The sequence below is a fragment of the Fusarium proliferatum genome (assembly GCF_900067095.1).
Source record: "Fusarium proliferatum ET1 genome assembly, contig: FPRO_scaffold004, whole genome shotgun sequence".
In the NCBI taxonomy this organism is placed as follows: domain Eukaryota; kingdom Fungi; phylum Ascomycota; class Sordariomycetes; order Hypocreales; family Nectriaceae; genus Fusarium; species Fusarium proliferatum.
The window spans coordinates 3,528,939-3,552,293 of record NW_022194793.1 but is presented as its reverse complement, the minus strand read 5'-3'; the positions used below and the strand labels follow the sequence as shown (position 1 = coordinate 3,552,293).

At 47.1% G+C, this 23,355-nt stretch overlaps 8 protein-coding genes across 8 annotated transcripts; 4 read left to right on the top strand and 4 right to left on the bottom strand.

Moving 5' to 3' along the window:
* Positions 1 to 93: 93 nt before the first annotated feature.
* FPRO_05329 (uncharacterized protein) lies at positions 94 to 1,667 on the top strand (the record flags this gene model as incomplete). Its single annotated transcript, XM_031230935.1, has 2 exons — positions 94 to 247; positions 295 to 1,667. 2 exons carry the CDS (start codon positions 94 to 96, stop codon positions 1,665 to 1,667), a joined length of 1,527 nt encoding a protein of 508 aa, XP_031081022.1.
* Positions 1,668 to 2,166: 499 nt separating this feature from the next.
* On the top strand, positions 2,167 to 3,923 carry FPRO_05328 (uncharacterized protein; the record flags this gene model as incomplete). The annotated part of the gene is made up of 4 exons (XM_031230934.1): positions 2,167 to 2,350; positions 2,403 to 2,818; positions 2,875 to 3,503; positions 3,554 to 3,923. The coding sequence occupies 4 exons, from the start codon at positions 2,167 to 2,169 to the stop codon at positions 3,921 to 3,923; spliced, it is 1,599 nt and encodes a 532-aa protein (XP_031081021.1).
* Positions 3,924 to 4,304: 381 nt separating this feature from the next.
* Positions 4,305 to 5,067, bottom strand: FPRO_05327 (uncharacterized protein; the record flags this gene model as incomplete). The annotated part of the gene is made up of 2 exons (XM_031230933.1): positions 4,305 to 4,718; positions 4,771 to 5,067. 2 exons carry the CDS (start codon positions 5,065 to 5,067, stop codon positions 4,305 to 4,307), a joined length of 711 nt encoding a protein of 236 aa, XP_031081020.1.
* A 2,283-nt stretch (positions 5,068 to 7,350) lies between these two features.
* FPRO_05326 (uncharacterized protein) lies at positions 7,351 to 9,775 on the bottom strand (the record flags this gene model as incomplete). Its single annotated transcript, XM_031230932.1, has 3 exons — positions 7,351 to 8,573; positions 8,814 to 9,320; positions 9,373 to 9,775. The coding sequence occupies 3 exons, from the start codon at positions 9,773 to 9,775 to the stop codon at positions 7,351 to 7,353; spliced, it is 2,133 nt and encodes a 710-aa protein (XP_031081019.1).
* A 760-nt stretch (positions 9,776 to 10,535) lies between these two features.
* On the bottom strand, positions 10,536 to 11,837 carry FPRO_05325 (uncharacterized protein; the record flags this gene model as incomplete). Its single annotated transcript, XM_031230931.1, has 3 exons — positions 10,536 to 11,309; positions 11,361 to 11,675; positions 11,739 to 11,837. The coding sequence occupies 3 exons, from the start codon at positions 11,835 to 11,837 to the stop codon at positions 10,536 to 10,538; spliced, it is 1,188 nt and encodes a 395-aa protein (XP_031081018.1).
* Positions 11,838 to 12,356: 519 nt separating this feature from the next.
* FPRO_05324 (uncharacterized protein) lies at positions 12,357 to 13,277 on the top strand (the record flags this gene model as incomplete). Its single annotated transcript, XM_031230930.1, has 1 exon — positions 12,357 to 13,277. The coding sequence occupies one exon, from the start codon at positions 12,357 to 12,359 to the stop codon at positions 13,275 to 13,277; it is 921 nt and encodes a 306-aa protein (XP_031081017.1).
* Positions 13,278 to 14,144: 867 nt separating this feature from the next.
* On the top strand, positions 14,145 to 17,837 carry FPRO_05323 (uncharacterized protein; the record flags this gene model as incomplete). The annotated part of the gene is made up of 10 exons (XM_031230929.1): positions 14,145 to 15,171; positions 15,264 to 15,844; positions 15,908 to 15,922; positions 15,992 to 16,108; positions 16,199 to 16,279; positions 16,332 to 16,791; positions 16,849 to 17,063; positions 17,124 to 17,423; positions 17,511 to 17,621; positions 17,685 to 17,837. 10 exons carry the CDS (start codon positions 14,145 to 14,147, stop codon positions 17,835 to 17,837), a joined length of 3,060 nt encoding a protein of 1,019 aa, XP_031081016.1.
* A 2,995-nt stretch (positions 17,838 to 20,832) lies between these two features.
* FPRO_05322 (uncharacterized protein) lies at positions 20,833 to 21,217 on the bottom strand (the record flags this gene model as incomplete). The annotated part of the gene is made up of 2 exons (XM_031230926.1): positions 20,833 to 20,906; positions 20,983 to 21,217. The coding sequence occupies 2 exons, from the start codon at positions 21,215 to 21,217 to the stop codon at positions 20,833 to 20,835; spliced, it is 309 nt and encodes a 102-aa protein (XP_031081015.1).
* Between the last annotated feature and the right edge of the window lie 2,138 nt (positions 21,218 to 23,355).

The following is a 23,355-nucleotide window of genomic DNA, read 5'->3' as shown; positions in this document are numbered from 1 at the left end:
ATGTGCGGGAACATAAGTATCAACTCAGCTGCCGATACCAACTGCCATCTCGAAAAGGTCAAGCTTGCACAAAACAAATCAGAGACAACCACAATGTCCCCCTCCAACCCCATCATCCCTGGCTTCTCGCCCGATCCGTCCATCGTCAAGGTTGGCGAGTGGTACTTTCTTGTCAACTCGACTTTTCACATGTTCCCGGGTATTCCCGTTTACGCATCCAAGAATCTTGTGTCGTGGAAGCAAATCGGTAGGTGGTCCATATCTCATTGTGAGGACTGTTGCTGACTGGTGTAGGAAATGTTATCAGCAGACCGGGACAGGTTATTCTGGAACGGTCAGACACCGAAGTCAACCGTATGCCAGATGTTGGAGAAGTAATGCTAGCGACTGGTGGCCTTTTTGCACCAACAATCCGCTATAATAATGGTACTTTCTACGTTGTTTGCACGAACGTTGTAAGAGCGACGGAGGATACGCGGTATGCTCTGCAAAACTTTATTGCTACCACGAAAGATATCTGGTCAGGCCAATGGAACGACTTGATCTGGTATGACTTTGACGGCATTGATCCCAGCATCTTGTTTGACGATGATGGAAAGACGTATATCCAGGGCTCCAAGTCGCCTGGCCCATACACCAGAATCGCCCAGTTTGAGATTGATATCGCGACGGGCAAGAAGTTGTCTGAAGAGAAGATCCTCTGGGAGGGTACGGGTGGCGTTTACCCAGAGGGACCGCATATTTACAAGCGAAATGGCTGGTACTGCCTCATGATTTCAGAGGGAGGAACCCACGAGGACCACATGATCACCATGGCTAGATCCCGCGATGTCTGGGGTCCTTACGAGCCATGCCCCGAGAATCCAATCTTAGTCCCGGCAAGCAAAGACATGTACATTCGTCACACAGGCCACTGCGATGCCTTTGAAGATGAGAACGGTCAATGGTGGGGCGTCCTTCTCGGAGTCCGCAGAGATAAAGATGGAAGATACAACATGGGACGAGAGTCACATCTCACGCCCGCAAAGTGGACCGATGATTGGCTCCGTCTTGAATCCGTCGAGGCTGAAATTAACACATCCCGGCTCGCCAGTGCAAGCGCAGAGCAGGGATTGACGGCTGTGGAGGGCGTGGATTTGCTGTACATCCGAGACCCAGTTTTGGAGAACTACAAGATTGACAGCGGAAGCAAGACGATCAGTGTAACATCATCGCCCATCGATCTGTCGCATCCACAGGAATCACCCAGTTTTGTGGGTAAGCGACAGCGTCTGCACGCAGGCCAAAGCAGCGCTACATTCAAGATCAATACATCTTCCAAGGTCAAGACTGGACTGGCAGTTTATAAAGATGAACACCGTTACTTGCGGGTCTTTTACGACACCGCCGAAAGAGCGGTAGTTTACGAATTCGTCAATAACGCCAAGGATCTTAAGAAGACGGAACTGCGCGCGGTGGACAGGGATGTTGACACCATCCAATTCCGCTTTGAGTACACTGAGAAGGAATATCGGGTATTTTACTCAGCCGGTACAGACTGGGAGCATGTTGCGACGCTTGATACGCTCGATATGACCGGCCCAGACTTTGTAGGCCCCGTTATCGGCGTGTTTGCCTTGGCGCAGGAGAGTGTCACGGTTGAAGTCGTTGATCTGCAGGTAGAGTGAGTAGATAAGCGTGCCAAGTCAACTAAGATTGAGCTCGGTTCGGCTACGCTGAGCTTTGTATATCCGGTTCCAGCCTATTGGTGTGAAATGCATGTCCCATCGTGACTCTCTGACACATGACTCTAATTCCTGTTGGTCCTTGATTAAGCTTTCAGCCTAACATTTAACCGCTGAAGCCCAACAGGCTAATTGACCTCTACGCCCGCGCATGTCTATCACAGCAATTAACCGCTTTACGCCAATTGGACATGTAAATTCCCCATGGGGATGATTTTCGCTCCTCGTAGCTCGGATAAAGACATGCGGGGGAAACAAGCTTCAATTTGGGGTAAGCCGAGTCAATGGCTGAGCGTGGAGGGTCCCTGGAACAGTCTGTTGGTTTTAAGCTCTTACATCATCTGGCTAAGTCGAGTCAGTGATATAAAGCTACCGCGTCTCCCCAGTGTTGATCCCTTCTCAGATCCTTCACTCACTGACACGGGTGAAAGCTACAGGCATCATGGGTCTTCTCACTCCTCCTCAGCGGACCCAGAAGGTCATTCCTGATAAGCCAGCCAAAGGGCATTTCTTCTTTGCTGGCAAGGAATTTGCTCGTGTGCCTTGGTGGAAGAGGTCTAACATGCGAATTTTGTACTTTTACATTGTTATTCTCATTCTTACCAACACTGCCAATGGTTTCGATGGTAAGCTTCACTGCAGTAGGGCTTCGCTTGTGCGGCTTGCTAATATGATCAGGTTCCATGATGAACGGTCTTCAGACCCTCTCCTACTGGCAAGAGTACTTCAACCACCCACGAGGTTCCATCCTCGGTCTGTTCAACGCCTCTATGAGTCTTGGTTCTCTCATTGGACTCTTTGTTGTGCCTTATCTGGTTGATTGGGCTGGCCGTAAGGTCGGTGTGCAGATCGGTTGCATTCTCATGCTGCTGGCTGTTGGACTTCAGGCTGGAGCTCAAAACTTTGGCATGTTTGTTGCCGCGCGTATCATCCTGGGTTTCGGTGATTGCATCGTTCTTGGATCGGCGCCTCTTCTCATCGCTGAGATTGCCCACCCTCAAGATCGTGCTATCCTCGTGACATTGAGTGGTGCTTCTTATCACTCTGGTGCTTTCATTTCTAGTTGGGTCACCTATGGTACCCTGCAGATCAAGGTATGCCACTGTCTCGCACCGAAGAAGAATGTGTTTTAATACTGATATCCGCTCAGAGCAACTGGTCCTGGAGACTTCCTAGCCTTCTTCAGTCCATCTGTAGTGTTATAATTCTCATCGGAATCTTCTGGATGCCCGAGAGTCCCCGTTGGCTCCTCAGCAAGGATAAGCACGACGAAGCGCTTAGGGTCCTCACCCACTACCACGCAGAGGATGACCCCGATGATGAATTCGTCCAGCTCGAGTTTAGCGAAATCAAGGCCGCCATCGCCCTCGACAAAGAGGTTGGACAGACAGCCTGGGTCGACTTCCTCAAGACTCCCGGTAATCGTAAGAGAATCGGCCTCATCACTGCCCTTGGTTTCTTCAGTCAGTGGAGTGGCAACGGTCTGATCTCTTACTACCTCAAGGGTATTATGGATGCTGTCGGTATTACAAAGGCTGAGACTCAGCTTGGTATCAATGCAGGTATGAAGACACAGGGTTTGATCATCAACACAGCCTTTGCCTTTTTTATTGATATTTTCGGTCGTCGGCCTATCTATCTCACCTCTACTATCGGAACCTGTGTCATCTTCACTTTCTGGACAATTGTCTCGGCTCGATACGACATCGACCCCAACAAGGCTCTTGGATACGCCTTTGTGGCTCTGACCTTTATCTATGGTCTCTTCTACGACATCAAGTGAGCTCCTCTCTCTAGCATGCCCCGACTTCAAAACTAACAGTCTGCAGGTCTGGTCTCATGGCCAACTACACCACTGAGATTCTGCCCTATGGTCTTCGTGCCAAGGGTTTCACATGGCTCAACTTCTGTGTTACCGCCGCGCTCTTCTTCAACCAGTACATCAACGGTATTGCTCTTGAGGCTATGGGCTGGAAGTACTACACCATCTACTGTGTCTTCCTCGGTTTCGAAGTGTATGTCATTTACTTCTTCCTCATCGAGACCCGCTACACGCCTATGGAAGAAATCGCGAAATATTTCGATGGTGATGCGGTTGATGTCGGTGAGGTCGCTAGGGCTGATATGAAGGAGCGAGGTGTTATGATGACAGAGGTGGACTCTAAGGGAGCTCGTGCTACGGAGATTGAGACTCGCTAGAGTGGATGACATCGCTTGGTGGATATGTGGCTGATGACAGCATGAAGGATGGAGGAAGGTAACATACCATAAGATTACCCGAGAAAGTATGGACGTTTTTGGTTGTAGTCGCAAGGCACTTCTCAATGCGGGGATCACACAGCTGTCGATTAAGTTCAATGATAGTCATCCAGTAGGCCAGTGATTAGATATGGTTCATATTATTGGGCCGAGAGATACCTCTAGCGTCCATCCCAGCAGAACATATATACAAGAAACTTTTTCATATGAACCATAAAGGCCAGCTTGACACCATCAACACAAGAAATAAAACAGCTTCAGAGCCTCTAGCCCTGCCCCCACTGCACCACGCTACTCAACCAGCTTAAAAGTTGGACCAACTTAAAAGTTGGACTTGGCCTTGGTGACGACACCAGACTTGAGAGCAACGTTCTTGACGATGACCTTCTTGTTGTTGACGCTGGTGACGCGGACCCAGGCAGTGTCGTTGGGAAGCGTGCCCTTGAGGATCCACATGTTGGGGTCGTTGAGCTTGGTAGCCTTCCAGGTCTTGCCGTTGTCGCTGCTGACGTCGACGGCCTTGACGCGGTGAGTGACGTTCTCGATGGTAGCGGCGAACCAGTACTTGGAGGCGCCACCGTGCATGTGGACCTGGAGAGGGGACTTGAGAGGGCAGGCAATCCACTTCCACTTGATGCCGTCGACACCGCCGCCGGTCATGCCGTTGGTGAGTTTGGACCAGGTGGCGGGGGTCATGTCGAGATGGTTCTTGTCGCCGCCAGTCTTGTTGGTGACCTGTACCAGTTAATACCCACATATTTATATCACTGCGTGTACTTGAACTTACCATGATCTTGAGGGACTTGCCCTTGTAAGAAACCTGAATGCACCCACCGCAGTTGGCGCCATCCTTCCAGATATCCTCAGAGACACAGGTGGTTCCGTCAATGCCAGCGGGCAGGTCGTAGCCGACAAAGCTGCAAGCACCCTTCTGCCAGCAGTCGTCCTCAGTGCAGCCATCGCTAAGGCCGTATCGGGTGCCGAGGCCGGTGTAGACGGGGTTCTTGGAAGTAGCAGCGGCGTTGGCAGCCGTCGAGGCTGCGGCCAAGAGGGTGACGAAGTAAGTAGAAAAGCTTCCGAACATGTTTGCGTTTGGTGTTGGAAATGAATGAATGTAATGTCGAATGACGTTTGTTGTAAATGAATGGATGAAGAAATAAAAGCTTGGAAAAAAAGAATGTGTTGATGAGATTGAATGGTCGTTGGTGGTTAGAGCAGGTCTAGCCTTATATATAGAAGCAGCATTCCAGAACACCATCCAGTAATTTCCTTGCTGATGAGCTGACTAGGTTCTCGATGCTGACGAGGTTTTGACTAAGTGCATCGATCCCTAGCTGTTTCCATTTCGAACCCCTGTATTTCCTAACTGCCATTTCTCCAGGATTGGTCTGGACTCACAAACGTAAGAGGGGGAAGTCGAAAGGCAAAGCCGTGATGGTTTCATTCAACGATCCGTCTAATATCAAGATCGTGTTATTGATGCCGGTTTACCGTGATGGTTTGCGCTACTGTGTTTCAGACTTGACAGGTTTGGCGGTATGCCAATCAAACTAAGCGAGTGCATCCCTGTCAGGCCCCGATAGCCGGCTTCTGCGGAGGGAAGGCCGGTGGACCGTTTCGTGCGGCTCCGAGGGGGTAGTCTTCTAGAAAATATGTTTTTATTGGAGCGCAAGGCGATTGTGGATGATTTAATGTTATATTACGATACGGTATATAGCTTAGCGTGGTGTAAGCGAGGAGGTGAACGAAGATGAACGAGACAACAAGAAAACTAAACCCAAGCCACAGCTGCACTCTAATTGAGTGCCGAGTTCCACGGCATAACTTTACTCTGAGACTTAGCACTTGGCCGATGCAAATGCACTGACGTAGGACTAAGAAAATGGTTGCATCGATCCGATCTAGTAGACTAGCAATACTTGAAGTGAGACAATGCGGTGGATCCCCGATAGCTGAACCTCATTCTGTCTGCATAATACCTCAAACTGACTCTGTAGAGTAGTATTATATCCACGATCAGTACAACGCAAAAACCGTTGAGATTTCAATATCCGATAGCATGGCTGACGTGGGTCTTGCTGAAACCGCGGCTTGGCAAACAAATTGCCGGGCGCGATGTCAATTTGCGAGAAGTTTCGGTGTTTGATTGAACAGCTGGGATGATTGGTCCTGAGCTGGGGTTCTTGGAGGCCGCTGCTGGGACGCGGATATCGCTGCTCACTCTCATATGATGACACTGCAGCTGATGACAAAACGGCGTATGCAGCCGAGAGGGGACATAATTAGGGAGCGTTGAGTCAGTATTGTTAGACATCAGATAACGACAGTCTCTGCGTACAGACGGAAGCTCGAAAGTCTTTAGCAGCTACACGATGTCAAGGTAAATGACAAGCTACGGATATAAGCGTCACGCCGTTTCGTTACAGTGCTACCAGGATAGTCCCGGTCAAGCTTTCTTACGGCAATAGGTTTGGCATCGCCAAGCACGGCTGATGTGCCGGTGTCTTGGTACAATAAACGAACGTAAAATCTACCGAGCTGTCCTCGGTGCCGCATTCTCAAAAAGACTTCGGTGAAAGCAACCTGGATCAATAAACATGCTGAACAATAAGAGTCTGGTAACTGTCAGTTATCAGGCTATGTTCAAGAAGCCTCCAACATGGGCTGATAATAAGAGAATACGCACGACTCGTCACCAATGCCGCCTATACAACATAATTTCAGCTTCTAAATGACTTGTCCTACACCTGAAACTTGAAACCCCCTGGCTAGGTTGGGTGACATCCAGTAGCGGGCGCCAAGATGCGAAACGTGGGGTTTTTCATCCCAAGTGCCCCCGCTGTAGGTTTGGAGATACTCTCCCAAGTCTCTCAGCCGCAAATCTTGGCTGTTATCAGGCCTTTTTATACATTCACGGTATCCTCATGATACGTGAGCGTCGCACGGAAAACTCGCTCTTCCGTGGAATTGCTATTATTGGGAGCTGGTTCAGGGGCTTTGGCGACCGCTCTGCCCCGGGAAAAGACCAACAAAGCTCTTGTGGACCAGTAGCAAGTCTCTTGGAGAATTTGGCCTCCAACATGAGTTCACCTAGTATATCAAGTTGCAAAGCTTGAACTCAATAGGACAGATGCCCTCCTTGTCGTCGTTGAGAAACATACATCACAAGAGGCATGCGATTACGTGCTGGGGTTTTGCTGCTCCAATACATCTTACTAGTTATCCCCCGTATACGATATATGTCAACTCTGATCAGCTCAGTGTAACTTGATTTCATTCATAATCCCGTCAAATATAAACAGACCCGGGAAACTCATTCCTCCATCTTGTCCGCATGATACGCAACTTTCGACATTTACCCAGTCTGCTATACGAGAGTGACTATCATGGCTTCCCAGGCATCTGTTTCATAGTCCCATTCCGCTTGTTCATAAATACCCACCCTACGGTACATCTGTGAGCTACCATCAAGCTCTACTAATAGCCCATACGTTCTCTTGATGTGCAAGCAAAGTACAGGCTTTCCCTGATAAGTGTCTGCCAACTCTTTAGTATCAAAGTCGAGGTGGAAATAGCCACAAAGGAGAATTTTATCGTATCCACGGCTTCGACCGGATTTGTTTCTCTTCTCCCAGCGTTTCTCTTCGATGAACTGCGCTCCGGCCCACCCAAAGTAACAATTAGTTTGCGTAAATGAAAATGAGGGCCCGAGGTAGCTGCCGTCATGGGATACTGCCTCTCTGATCCATGCTTCCTTAAATCTCAAGGGGCGGGGTATCTTGAAATCAAAGACGTCATACTCCTTACTTAGCTCTTCGTATCTCCTCCATATATTTGAAGGAAGGCGGTGACCACTCCAAAGAGTGTTGATCCCCATCACCTCAGCAACTCTTTCTCCGGGTGATGGATTCCAATTGTAGCGCGTACCTACCACCTTTCTTGCCAGGGTCTGGATTTCCAGCTCCGCTCGACACGTGCGGCCCATGGATAGAGCCGCAGGCTCACTTGGATTAATGACAAAACTTTGTAAGGATGCATCTGGAAGCCGGTCCATATCCTCCAAAGAGCTTGACAGGGGTGAATTAGCACGTTGAAACTCGACTTGGCATTCTGTGGTCGCCCAAGACCACGATGGGCCAAGGCGGCTTTGTTTGGTGCGACATTCAGGTAGCGGCTGGAATCTCTTGAAAAGGAGGCCAGTGAGGATATCGTCTTTCCAGAGTCCGGAAAAGTATTCGTCACCTGTTATGTCTTTAAACTTCTGCGCCAGCGCCCAAATAGCCGGCAGCCGATCCTCCGGTCTGGTTAAGTGTTTTTGGCTATACTGTGTGACCATGTCGTACCATTGGCTATACAGTTGTTTTTGAGGCTTTTGGTTGGACTTTGAACCACTCGCTATCTCTGAAGTCGTTTCCTGGTCGCCTGACTTGTCTCGCTCAGCTCTTAAAAAGTTCTTAGGGCCGTTTCGCGTTACTGGAACTGTCTCAGGCGACGAGGCAACTTCCCCCCTAAACTGTTGAGATTGCTCGGGTGGACGACAGTAGATTGATTCTGTAGCCGATAGTTCGCGGCATTCCCAGATGATCTTCCCTGGAAGAAAGTGCACTGTCCTGGGCGAGAGTACATTTTCCTGCAACACCCAACCTCTGCTGGTGAGTGGTATGGGCCTCCCGAGACCTAGATCGTCAAATTCAGATTGGGGATCAAAGGTCCAACAAACTTGTCGAGATTGCATCCATTTCCCCCAAGGATTGCGCTAAGATACTGGGTCAATCTGCTGCTTCCAAGAACATGAGGTGACGTGGTACTGGTTTCGTTCTAAAAACAGACCTCCATGGCTGTCTGGGGAGTAGCTCGCTGCAAGATTCAAGATGCCTTTTGAATAGATGCTTGCCATGTTGGAGCTTTCACGTTCCCAGTCAACTTTATCGCCCTGGATAATGCAGAGCGAGTCAATCCAGAGGTAAGTAAAGCCCAGTTTCCTAGTGACCGTAATAGCATCTCTGAACGTACGTGGCAAGTTCTTGGAGAGGATCTCCAGATTTCCTCCAGTAGTCCTACGGAATATGTTGACATTCCGGCCCCAACAGTGACTTAGTGTGAGGTACGGTGCCTGAAATCCATGTTTGGTCTCTATGAGACGAACTGTACTTGATTCAAGCGTACCTACGTCGACTAGCCTGGTAGGTATATGTGTTGTGGAATCATGACGGCATTCTCGATGGTCAGCCTGGCATTGCCGCAGCCAGTTCCCAAGCATGTCGAATATCGCGTCGGGGATCCCGCCGGCGAGATGGCAATATGTCCCAGCAGGCTGTGCTAGTGCATCCTTGTCATCTGGTCTGGCGATTAGCAAGAACATGATGAGCTAGAACGCAGCCACAAATACCTTTTAAACCTAGCCGAATTTCAGTGTATTCCTTGTTGGCGGTAACATCAAAGACACATCTCCGATCGGTCGTGTCTCTGATGTCAAACTTGAGCATGACAGGCAGGTCTGGATCGATAGGGGATGCAGCACAATATAGTTCTATGAGATTGCAAAGGTGACAACCGGCTTTTGCAGCCTGGCTTAAAAGATGGAAGGACTCATGGTGCCTGACTGAACCCTCTGCCAGATGGTCGCAAACAAGAACATAGGACTCATCGCATTCGCGGAGCATTTTCCTCCACGTATCGTAAGAATCCAAAGCATTGGCAAATGCTGATGAACATGTCGCACATAGATTATCTATACCGTAGCTTGCCTCACCAAGCTCGGCGCTCCCGCATTGCTGCGGTAATGAAGACATTCAAGAATGTGAGTCTAAGGTGACTTGATACGAAGGGGAAGTGCTGGAAGAAAATGACATGCTTAATATATGAAATATGGTTGGGATGTTGGAAGTTACAATTGATATGTATTTTCATACTATGTTTGTGGTTAATTATGGAGTGGTAAGGCAGACAGAGTCGAGGTATGCGCGTTGATGCACACGACAAGGCTTGAAGATGCGCTCTTTATTGGTCAACGTAACCGCCTGCTTATGCTGCATAAGCGGTCAGAGACGCCCCACTGTGCTGGATATCACTGGTATGAAAAACGTGGCTGTGTTCGCCTATCTACGGATTGACATTGGAAATGAGGCGGGAAACATGGGATTCATGCTCTCCATAGCCAAGCTGCTAAGGCACAACTGCCCATTTTAGTTGAAAATTCCAAGTTTGACCTGCAGAAGGGCTCCAGATCCATTCATTCTCCACAGCAGAATATCAATAGGTAATCTTTACGAGAATGCAAGAAGTAACAGTGTATTAAATTTACAATAAAATATATATTTTGTTATACTTTAGTTTATGAAATTAAAATTAAAGTGATTATTTTAATTCTTAATATATAACTTAACAGTTTATTTAATATAGATATAGATAAATATGTTTTTAAAAGTATTTATTTATTATTCTTAATAGATTTATCTTTAAAAGTGAAAGTATTAAGGTAAAATAGTCTAAATATTTAAATATTAGCTTTATTTAAGACCCATTCCTTAAAACATGTAAAACATATAAAGATCATTTATCCACCTCAGATACAAGCTTTTGAACAAGTCCCCAGTCTTGATAATACCGCTGTAAATAAGTGCAAATAGCAGGCATCTCATACCTGGCACGAATATCTATCCACCACCTACATTCACGTGCCCTAGTATACCACAGGTACAACAGCGTAAGGGCTACCGGATCTTTCTGCTCAAGTAAAAATTTAAATTCGCCCCTTATCTTGGTTGAGAACTTCATAGCTTTGCCGAGTGTAGCCTGACCAACAGGTACTGCTAGCAGTTCAGACAAGCCATGTGCAACCCTAAAGTAAGGATTGTTATATGCCGTAGAGGTTTCGTCAAGCATGCAAAGCTGCTTTAGCTCCGCTAGTACACCATTGATGCCTTCGATGGGCAAGGATTGATGCATCGAAGCAAACATATCAGCCATTGGCGTAAAGATGCTTGTTTCTCGTAGAGGGTCTACTAATTGCCATAGCCTCATCTTGCCAGCTGCAAGACCTAGCCACTCAAGGTCAGAAGAGTCTGGTGGTCCAAGAGGCCAAGTTTCCTCTAAAGGACATGCATTAATAGACGCGAAGCCTAGGATGCCAAGCGTGCTTGCTGCGGCCCAGATAGGATCCTTGTGCTCTTCTTTGATAGGCTGGCCCAGCGACTTTTTGAACAATGAAGTGCATTGAGACCAATGATATGTTTCACAAAACGATCGACGATGAATTGGCGTTACTCCAAGGTAGCGATCATGGACAGCCGTCACGGCCAACATGCCATGTAATAAAAATGGACGCTACAAGGCAATTGTAAGTTATTTGTTCGTTTCCTTTAGGCTTGTACTCACTTTGAAGGACAATGCCAACATGTGCTTGTTGTGTATCTCTACTGTTTCTGGCCCGCCAAGAGAGTGTAAGGTTCTGCACTGGAAACGATTGAAAAGGTCTTGGTCATGTGCATTGAGCATGTAGAAAGCAGTCTCATCGGCCACCCATATGCAGTTACCCATAGACGACTGTGGTGACGGAATAGTAAATTGCTTTGGCATGTTTTTCTTAATTTGTTCCTCGGGAAGTGACTGGAAATCTGGTACGTTGAACCCGAAGTTGCATACGACGCCGTAAATCTGGCACTTGACACAACATGGCCTCGATTCATCACACTAAGTCGTCGAAGATAAGTCAACAAGGCTTGAGGAAGTACAGGTGACTCCTCATCGACTTACCTTCACTTTCCTCAGCTTGCAGTTGCGACAACCAAATCGCGACTTTCGACCACGTTGCATATCCCCCCTCTTAGTGACTGCAATGGTCTCGGAGCCCATAATCGATAAATATTCAATTGACTGTTCCACAGGCTCTCGTTCGCTGGTGTCCGACTCAATATTGACAAGCCGATAAAGGATGTTGTGCGGAGGTTAGCATATTCTTAAATCCGGCAGATTACTAACTCCGTCCGGGAACGAACGTGATACGATCTTCATTTATCTGTAATCAGAGTTCTCGCTAACCTCTGCTCGGGATTGAACCATCTTGATTGGTCAACGACAGTTCCACCTGTGATCAAAATGTTCCAGTCAAACAAGGCCATCATCTTCAACCAGGCGCCTTTACTTCTAATTGGTATTAACTTTCGCTATGATAACAGTTGAGGTTGCCGGCAACCCGAGAGTCCAAAGAGGTACACGCGGAGAGACAATAGATATATAATAAGCCATCATTTGTCCTGGACGAGACCAATCCGTCCAGTTCTTTGTCCCCCAAAATCGCAAAGGAAGAGTCTTTCAATCTTCTCTCAAAGACTCATTTTATCTTAACCCTATTTATCCAAACCATCTATAATCATGCATGTTTTTGTTACAGGCTCAACAGGCTTTGTCGGCTCAGCTGTCGTCAAAGAACTATTAGCTGCCGGCCACTCTGTCCTCGGCCTAGCCCGCAGCGACAAAAGCGTCGAGCAGCTCAAGAGCCAAGGCGCCGAAGCCCTTTTCGGAACCATTGAGGACTTGGAAGTTCTCAAGAAGGGTGCTTCTGTGTCTGATGCCGTCATCCATCTGGCCTTTGTACACAACTTTGCCGATTTCGTCGGTTGTTGCGCCATTGACCGTGCGGCCATTACTGCTATGGGTTCTGCTTTGGTTGAGGCCGGAGGCAATCGCGCCATGGTCATTACTTCAGGCACTATGATGCTTACCCAAGGAAAATTGGGCTATGAGGACGACAAGCCCGATATGAGCCATCCTTTTGCGGCAGCTCGTGGAGCTTCTGAACAATTGTGTCTCGATTTTGCCAAGCAAGGTGTTCGAGCTTGTGTTGTTCGACTTCCTCCTACGACGCATGGTGCTGGAGGAGCTTCTGGGTTCATGGGCCCATTTGTGAAAGTCGCACTCGAAAAGGGTGTCTCTGCATATGTTGGCGACGGCCAGAATCATTGGTGCGCTGGTCATCGTGACGATGCGGCTAGATTGTACCGTCTGGCTACCGAAAAAGCAGAGCCTGGATCTGTTTTCCATGCTGTCGCCGAGGAAAGCGTCACAGTCAAGGACATTGCTGCTGAAGTTGGCAAACAGTTGGATATTCCTGTTGTCAGCATTCCTGCGGAGAAGGTACAAGAGCATTTTGGCTGGTTTCAATTTGGAGCTATGGCTGACAATATTGTCTCGAGTGCTAAGACCAGGGAGGTGTTGGGCTGGAGCCCTACAGGACCCACGGCTCTGGAGGACATCAAAGCTGTAGTTGACTTTACAAAGTCTCAATCGGGATAGTCCTTATTTATAGCGTTGGATTGAATCGAGGTTGGCGTACTTAAATGCGCCTTTCAGCTATTCGCATTCTTCTCTCTCTGCCATAGCTTAACCTTCTCATAAGAGGATCTAACAGGGTTGTGGAGGTCAGCAGCAGTAGCAGTCGTAGCAGCACCGGCACGTTCAGCTACAATTGCGTCACTTACCTAGTGGCTGCAGCTTGAGCCACTGCTACAGAACTACTTCTTCTGCAAGGGTGCGGACAACTACTTGGGGGACGCTAACATTGGCTAACATAGCTATATATGAGTATTGTAAGTTTTATTCTATAAATACAGACTGAACTTGCTTCTCTTCTGTACTACTGAAACTGGAGTTCCCATGCTCCAGCAACCTCGTCGCGATCGGCGAGCAAGCGGCTGAAAAACTCGGCTGTTAGATCTCATGTCTTGCTTGCAGGAAACGACCGAATAAGCCAGATAGGAATGGATATTTCATTGTAACCCCGCGGCTGAAAGCCTTTTGAGGCCTGCCAATAAGCCCCACTAAACACAATCAATAATATTAAGCCTAACACGCCACCCTTGCCGGGATATGCAGAATTCTTTCCCAATAGCTCGATTTGCACACTCCTACAGGGTGGTGAATGTGCAAGTTATGACAAAATCTGCGGGGTGATAAGCCAAGAGTGCCCGACAATAAATCCCGCAGGCAATCGAAAATGATGGCTGATGCGTACCTGGCGAGGCGAAAATGGCTAGGTGGTTGGATGGCACTATGAAATTTAAATACCCGACCCCTCTCTAACATTGTGGACTCGGGTCAGACTACAGTCTTTTGTTCTACCGTTTCTTTCTTCATTTGAGCGACTTTTCTACAGATCGCAATATGGTTTTGCCTTTAGAGTCTTACTTTTTTTCTGTCCTGGTATTCTTGCTTGAGAAATTGGTTTACTTCGAAAACTGGTGGTACGAGGTTATATGGTCCCATTGGCGGCCTTCGAGTACAACCACTCTAGACAAGCTTGTCAAGAGAAAAGAGGATGAAATATGGCATGCAGTAATCTTTGGCAAGGATGGACAAGTTCGAAGAATTTTCGAAGATCTCACAAATAAGCCCGAGGCACGTCTGACATTCCCTAATGTCACAGGCAATGGGGTAGCAGCTTTCTCGCCAAGTTCCTCGCCACGCGATACCGAGGCAGGTGCCCCGTCTTACCGCCCCGATACCAAACTTCAAGAAGCAGTTGAAATCGATGTTAAGGAACATGGGGTCTTCGATCGAGATGAGAACCGCGAAATGGCGGTACAAGCACGCCTTGAAGCCATTGCAGAGCGATTGGCGAACTCAAGCCGGAGCTTAACTAAAAAAGAGAAAGAAAAAGCACAGAAATGGTGGAGTAGCGGTTCCTTTTCGTTGTTATGGATGGCTATCCATCAAGACCACAAGTCAGATGTGGACTACCTACTGACTGAGCACAATCAAAAACTACATAAGGGCAATGGTTCGTCCAATGAAACCGTTCTCCATCTGGCAGTATCAAAAAACGACTTGGATCTTGTACGCGATATTCTCGAAAAGAGCTCCTACACATCACCGCATACATATATCAATGCCAGAGATAGCGGATCCAGGACCGCGTTACATAATTTGGTATCTTCACTCTGTTTACCTTATGCCTACCATAGTCCTGGAGACTTGAGCAAGGCCTTCGACATACTTGACTTACTATCTCAACATGGCGCCAACATAGATGCTTTGGATATGGGCTTCAGAACCCCCCTTCACACGCTTCTGTCAAGAACACTTAGCCGCAAAAGATTTTGGCCAGAAGAACTCTCAACTATTCCTCTAGATCGTCTGATGGATAAGCTCCTACAGGCTGGGACAGAAGTTAATACTAAAGACTTCCAAGGTATGTGATTTAAGCTGTCAAGCCTTGGATCCTGACAACCTTAACACCGAGCTCGCTTCTTGGTAGCACTATGCAGTCTAATAATAGTTCAGGAGATACACCTCTTCACATCGCTTGTGAATTGAGAAACATGGACGCAATCGCGAAGCTGGTTCGTAATGGCGCCGATCTTGGAAGTCTAAATCGTGATGGGAAGACCCCTAAACGGGTTTTCTCGGATGGTCAAGGGCTAGACGAAGATTTTTGGAAACGCATGGTTATACTATCCCGTAGAAAGCGAAGCACTGACACAGATTTATTCGCCCTATCAAACAGGCTTTCAAGCAGACGAGACAGAAATTCCAAAGCAGCAATAGCTGTATGCCAGAGATCAGCTGTATATTGCCGTTACCAATGGAGTGGTCTAGCCTCCAACAATAGCAATCCGCCACATTGGGCCGCAACAGACAAGTACGTATCCCATATTCTTTTTTCAGACAAACGGTCAGAGGGCATCCCGTTTCTGGCTGAATGCGAAGAGGAATGTGCACTTGCCTGGCAAGATCTTGTCGAACCACTCGGCAAAGAGGGCAAAGAAAACGAGCATAATACAGCTGGGGGGGCAACAGACGTTGATAACAGCGCCAAAGTGGCAAAGTATACATGGAGATGGTTAAACTTCCCAGAAAATAATGTGAGATACTGCCACGTGAGTATTGTATATCATAGTGCTCGGCTAATGTCTTTCTTCAAATAGATGACATGGATTAGAGTAAGTAGACAAGTACCTGGTGCTTCATCTTAATCCATTACTTTACTTCCAGATCATCTAACGGTTTAGGATTTCGTCGAAGACAATTTAAGTATTAGCAACATCGCTCGGAGATTCTTCGAAGATCACATGGAAGTGCGCAATACGAGAAACAAAGGTCATCTGATAAGGGTGCCACATGCTCATGTGAGTCACGAATATATGTTGGGATTTGGAATACCTGAATTTTTTTGTTTGGAATAATCCAAATCCGTAAAGATATTAACAAAGCAACAGATCATGAGCCAAGGGGCCTCTAAAGCGTATGATCCGGTCGAGAACACGGGCACCCCAACCAGATCAATGGTATCTCTTGTGGTACGTATTTAAATAGTAGCTCGTGAAGCTTGTTTAACGCGACTATATGCAGATTCCATTTATAGATATTGAGGTTGAAAACTCTTATGGCTCTACATCAACACCGGGAGAAGAAGCCTATCCCCCCTTTAATGGGATCAACGGAGTACAGATGCCGCAAACCTTGGACCAGACTTCTATCAACACCGACAGTCGATCAGAACTGCGATGCAAGGAGAATCAGGTCATTTACAGATGGTCGAAAAAGCAGGACTCTGGGCAAGAAAAGCGACTTCCGCTGGAATGGATGGTACGGAATCCGTTTTCCCCCCTCGCACGTCTCCTTCGTAAGGTGAGAAGATACCTCGAAAGCTGTGACAACAAAGAGTCCGCAATTTCACCTTTAGACCGTACGGGGCGAGCCATGGGAGACGAAAGGGCTGGCATTTCGACTGAGATGCAGAGGATCCTCAAGGACCGTCGTCCAAAATGGTTGATGGTAAGGCAGCTTTGGCTATGGAAATTCAATGATAGTAAGCATCTTATTCTTTGATTCTTTGATCTTAAGAGCGACGGATCTGACTTTAAAGACACTATTCTTTCTGCGATACCTTCCCGCACAAATTTGTGCATGGCTAATGACTTGCTTGAAACCATCCGACAGAGCGGCTTGAACGGGGTGTACGGCTCCGACGACCTTGTGAATCATATTTTGCAAGAAACCATTACTTTCCCAGATAAGTTTTTGCGGGCAGGGCTGGGCGAGCATATACTTGATGTGTTCGAAAGCGAGATCGCCGCTGAGGTACGCTCCCGGTAGTATCTATTGGCGTTAACGCTGTTAACTTTGTTTGACTTTTGAAAGGCCGACGAAGAAGCCACTTTCTACAATAACTTTGCTCACAACGACTGGAATTCCAAACACGCAAACAGAGCTATCAGCTGCACCTGGCGCGTTAAGGACATCCGTGATGAGCTACAACTTATCCGGAACGTGTTTGACAGTCAGCTGAAAGTTGTCAAGCAATTTGCCAAGGTTATTGAAGAACAGCCGATACAAACACCCGAAGACTTCAACTTTATTCCCTCTCTCAAATCAAAACTAGAGGGTATGATGCAGCGAATTGATTCAATGGATAGTGAGGCCAATAAGACAACAGAAAGTGTGAGTTGCAAAGGCTCCAGATCATAGATTGAACAAACGTTCGTTAGCCTGCCTTCACCGTGACTAACATATGATCTCTATAACTAGCTCAGCAACATCACTCAGGCGATGCTAGCTCAAGCAGCACTGAAAGAGGCAGAATCAGCTCGCTTGATGAACTTCATCATCCTACCATTCACTATTGTTACGGTTATCTTTGTAAGTTCACCTTCAGCCGAGCCAGAACATGAGCACGATCTCTAACTTTGACACTCATCCAAGACCCCTCTGTCATTCATGACAAGCCTCTTTGCCGTTAACTCGGATGGCTTCCCGCAAAATGAAGATGGGGAACTTCGCATCCCTTCAGATTGGTTCTGGCGGCGGATGGGTATGTTTATTCCTGGCAGAATTGAAGGCTCCTGTGGTGTCTAACATCAGCATTCTAGTAATCGGCGAGTTTGGGACCTTAATCCCACTCTTTATGTTTGTCCTGTTCTTGTATTATTGGCGGCGGAGTCCGGGAAACCTCTCTCGGGAGCAACTTGGCCGATAAGGAGCAGCTTGTAGTGTGCTTCATGGCTTCGGCTATCTTGAATTCTCTTGGCTGATGGTTGGGCGAGTCTATCAAGTGATGGTAGTATCTAAAGTTAGAAAAGCTGTGCAGTATACAAGATCCCAAGAAGTGAAAATGACAACATGAGGAGTACTGAGGCCTCTTGTAACCCTTCTTTTTCCAAAAACAGCCATAACAGTAAAAAGTCAACCCTGGAATACACGAGACCAGGATATAAATAACAACCCTCAAGCCAGACTTCTTTTACCTTACGACGATACCCCAAAATCTAGGTCTTTTTTCCCCATTATGGCTACAAAGCTCTTTCTTCTGCGGAATTCTGTCCACTGCATCACACTCGTTGCACATTACTTTTTGGCTCACCAGGCAAGGCTCAGAACGAAATCTTTCATAGAAACGGTTCCAAAACTCGTGCTTGGATAATGGAAGCTCGTCAAGTGGCCTCGGCTGGTAGAAATAGTCTTTGTCGAAAATCGGGGGCACACCGCTGCGACGCTCGCAATACTTTTCTGGGTGCCATTGCTCGAACTTGCTTCGTATGTGAGTTTAGGTTCAACGTTGTCAAGAAAAGATAATGGACATACCTGGTAAAAGTCGCAGTGAGAGAATGTCATGAGACCAAACCAAGTTTTAAACCATCCTTTAACTCGACGAAACTCAGATCTCATTAGGCGGAAAAGCTGCTCGTTACATAGGGACTTTGATTCAATAGCACTGAGCTTCAAGCCTCCTGAGTCTATGAAGAACATGATATATCGACTGGTCGACGGCATCGATATGGTCGCCGGGAGTGCGCTTGATATGATGGAAGTTTGGCCAGGCGTCACCTGTTGTATTGAAGGTTGCTGATACTTGTAGACTCCATGAACTGCGGTCTAGCTTGGAGAAGGTTCGCTATGACCCTTCAAAAAGTTTGGCGATGCCCCTGTTGGTGCAGAAGATACAGGTAGCGCCGGTTCTCGGATCTTGACCACTCGGCGCGCAAAACCACTTGGAACCACCTGTTTTCGAATATCTCCGCAAAGCTCAACGTCTGTTAGCTGTCATCGAGATTAAATGCATAGAAACTCACACATATCCAACTCAAGGTAGCGAAATTGGGCGGTGGCTGTAGTTGGGGCTCTGTAAATGGCCAACAGTTCCACTCGTTCGACAGAGCTGCCCTGAATGCAGACGTTGACTTATCCAGCCACGACGTTCGCTCACTTTCCTTCAGGTCAATCTTTACTGGCTTTTAGTAGAGAAGTTCTGATACCGTCTCTGCAACTCCCTCGTACTCTGAATTGTTCTGTCCCTTTTTCTACGACTTGGCCAAACGCTTTAGCCGTGACTCAAATGATGGGCTAACTAAATCGATTAGTCGCATGATAAAGACACTGAAAGAGCTCGTCGAGGCGACTAGACTCTGTATGCTGGGTATATCTGGCTGGACAGCTGGTTCATCTTCGGAACTAGAATCGTATGGCTCATCGCCTTCAGACACTAAGTAGGTTTCCGTGCTCGCAGAAGGTCTTTCCTTGCCATCCCATCTTTCGTCTCTGGACAATCCATTGATAATCTCACTGGAAAGTAGCTTGGAAGACTTCTTGAAGAACCCACCTATTCGCGTTGCTTCTGGATACCGCAATTCTGCTGACAAGTCTTGGCCAAATAACTCCAGTAACTTTCGAAGTTTGACTGTAAACCTTTTCCAATCGATATCTGCATCTTTAAATGCAGGCTGTATGAGCTTTCGTAGGTCTATAGTGCTGTAGAGAAGATCGATAAATGCCTCGTTTGCTGCACGCTGTTCAGTCCCTCCACCGGCAACAGAGGTGGGGGCAGTAGATGAAGATAGGCAGCTGTTGGAGGCATCGCTACTTTTGTAACCATCAAATCCGAGGTCAATATGGTTCCAATCTCTCTCGAAGAGGTGAGGTGTTAACTGTGAACCAGAGCTTGGATTTATAAGAGAATGGGTATATACCTCAATACAGATGGTTAGCAGTAGAACGAGAGATTGTTATTTCAACATACTGTCTCTAAATATGCCTTTCAAGAAGATCTTTACGATGGAAGGCCTCATTGCAGTCTTCAATGGGACAAAATAGATCACGAGGTGAGTGACTAAGTTCATGGCCACTAGATTCTTAGGGCGATTTATCACGTGTGTAGGCAATAGCGTACCTTAGGTGTTCTGCTCTTGAGAATGTCTGAATACATTAGAGATACGATTAAGAAGCTGTTCTTTGAAGTAAAACAATATACCTTATGACATTGGCTACATGATTGAACTGGAACACTAATCTTCGCCTTTAAAATCTTCCTGGCGATAGGCCTTAAGTTGATGTGCGACCCTTTGGTGGCCGCTATAGCCGTGGAAGACATCATTTGACTGTCATATGGTGGCACTAATGTCGTGTCAACTGACATGCTTTTTGAATGTGGGTTGGTGCAAATGCCGTCCATCCCAGTTCGTGTTCGGTCGATGGTACCGCTTGCGTTTCCTTCTCGGTCCTGGAGTCCAACTTCGCTGTCCCTTTTGGTTGCTGGTTACTAAGAACGTAGAATGAATATAAAATGAGGAGCGCCTGTGTAAACAAGCGGCAGAGGAGGACAAGCATGAATAACTTGGTTTATTGAAGAATCAGGAAGAGCGCTGTGACTGATAGGTAATTCCGAAATTGGAACTGGACATAATTAAACGATTTCAAGAAAGCATATTATGTAAAAGAGTGTGTAATTCATCTGGTTTCTACTCAATAGTATGTTGAATACTTTGCGTTGCAACTAATGAATGATAAGTTGGGATTCTACTTGTGCAACCCCTCGAACCCTAGCCCGGCGACTCAGAACTATCGTTATCATTGACCCCTAAACGACAAGCTTGAGCTCTCCTCCAAGACCATTCTCGGCGATGACGGAGATCGTAGTCTGCGCAATCGAGACTATGTATATTGTTAGTGGTTCACAACATTCTCGAAATGGAATACTGAGTCCAGTTTGCCAGATTTGGTGCCTTACATTTGACGATGGCGGAGGCATAGCCCTTGAAAAGATATCCACTGGTGACCTTGAAGAGCTTGATAGTGTCGTTGTTATAGGTGACTAATGCTTCATATGCTTCACCTTTGAGGTTGGCCTTTTTGCCTTCTGCGATCGTGGCATCATCTCCAGACGTATATTTGAACTTGATGTCTTTGACTTCTGGACCAAGTGAAATGGTAGTAGAGTTATCTCCTTGAAAGTTGAGAGACATGGTTACGATAAGAGTAAAGTGGTTAAAGAGGAAGAAAGGGGATATGAAGTGCAGTGAAGTGCAGTGAAGCGCAGTGATGAGGGAGTAGGATTTCTGGGGGGGAAATGCTTGGTTTATATAACTCGTGCTACAATGAGATATGTCGAAGAATGAGGACAGAATTTCGAAAGGCTCGGCAGCTTTTCGAGGGCAAGTACAAGCACTGCTGATGACACTCACCGCCTCAAATCACGAGCTATTCGAAGGCGTTTACGACTACATGGCTGAGGTTATGCTATCTTGAGACATTATTCTTTTTTGCCTTCGAGGCGTTACGGTCTCTGATGCCGGCGTGAATCACGGTTTCTCGACCGGTCTGGTCCTGTCACATCTTCCCCCCCTCCCCTTCCACCCTCTCGAACCTCTGCTGTGGAGCATCTCGAATTATGCACCCCCGACTGCATGTCTAGAATCAAAAATTCGTCTAAACTATTTTATCAAGGGTAGTGCTTAGGGGAACTCAATATTGTCTTGTCCCAACGAGGCAGGCTGACCCTCAAGCCGGTAAGGTGAGTAGGTGAGTCGTAGAGACATCAAGGCATAGACCTATAACTTTTAAGCAAGGAATGCACATACTGAAACCTGGATTGGGGCCAGATGGAATGTCTCAGCGCTCTCATGCCTCGTTTGAAGGGTTCTGTAGGTTATAAGCCACATTGACAACCACTGGATGCTTTCATTTCCGGGGCTCGGTCGATGCCTTTCGACTTCCGTCACGCTTCCTGAAATACAAGTTCTTGAACGTGATACTCACCATATTAAACAGACATGTGGCTGGCTGACGCGAGACCTGCCTTTAGCTTATACAAGTTTGGAAGTTTGCTGTTGCGTGGCAATTAGCCCTGCATATTTGACTCATATTGCTTCATGAAGCCGATAGCTGCTTGATGAGACTTCACCCTCATACAATAGGTAGCTACGCATACGCCGTATCTCCTAGGTAACCCTGGCGCTTGCGAGTAGAGCACCTAAAGGGGGCGAACCCAAGCGCTTAGCTAATTTTGAGTGATTGGTTGCTTAGAAAGGTCCTTAGGGGATCAAAGGTTGTGTTTATGCTGCAGACGCCATTGGGCATTAAAGCTTTATCAACAAGGAAGAAGCTCCTTCAGTATAGCAAGCAAAAGGGTAAGTCTCCATAGCCCATCGGGCTGAAAGTGGCTGGCTGAGGCTTGCGACGGCGAACCTTTGAGACTGCATCCGCATGAGCACGCCATACTTCGCAAGAAAACACCAATGACCACGAGGCGGGCACATCCGGTGTATTCGACGATTCATATCTAGTAGCTTCGTTTTGGCTTCCCATGGCCTGTCATGTTTCAGTTGAAAGATTACAGGAGACTCGCTGTCAGAGTGATTGGCAATTTGATGGCATTATCTGAGGAATGTGACAGCCTAGGGCGCTTTAGAGGATCTCCATCTGCTCCATCACTCCAATTATATCATGTTGATACTCCGGAGCTAGACTTACCAGTGTCGCTGCCATCGGGGATCTCGAGAAGCTTGATGGGGCACCCGATAGGGTTAATGCACTTATAGCCCTTTCTAGTAGTAGACTACTTGGCGTAGAAGGGAATACTGAGGATAAGCTTGTGAGCGGGGAAGCCGAGGGAGAGATACTTGTCGATGGCATAAAAGACATTTCTATGATGGGCCTGGATACGTGATGCGGATGAGAAGTTTTCAAGCCTCCGTTAATGCAAGCTTCCTTTTTCGGCTTTATGGCTTAATATGTTTTCGTCGCAGGAGCTGAAAGTGAAACATACACCGAGCGGCCTAGAATATGGCGTGACTTGGTATACACTGCTCAGTATGAAAGGCAATGAGACTTGAACCCCTCAAATACGACCAACGTAATGTGGGAGATAACTGTGCGTGATAAGCGGTGAGGGCTATATGAAAGAGCTTCCACGGGCTTTGAAAGTTTTGGGCGTACTCAATTGCAGGGAAGACAAGGAAAACGGGGCACCTTGCCAAAGCCCAAACCCAAAAACACAACTTCTACAAATTATATTCACATTTTTTTTCGATCCGGTGCAAAGATCGCAACATGGCTTTTATTGTTTTTAACAACAACAGTCTCACTGCTGAGCTCAACAGCG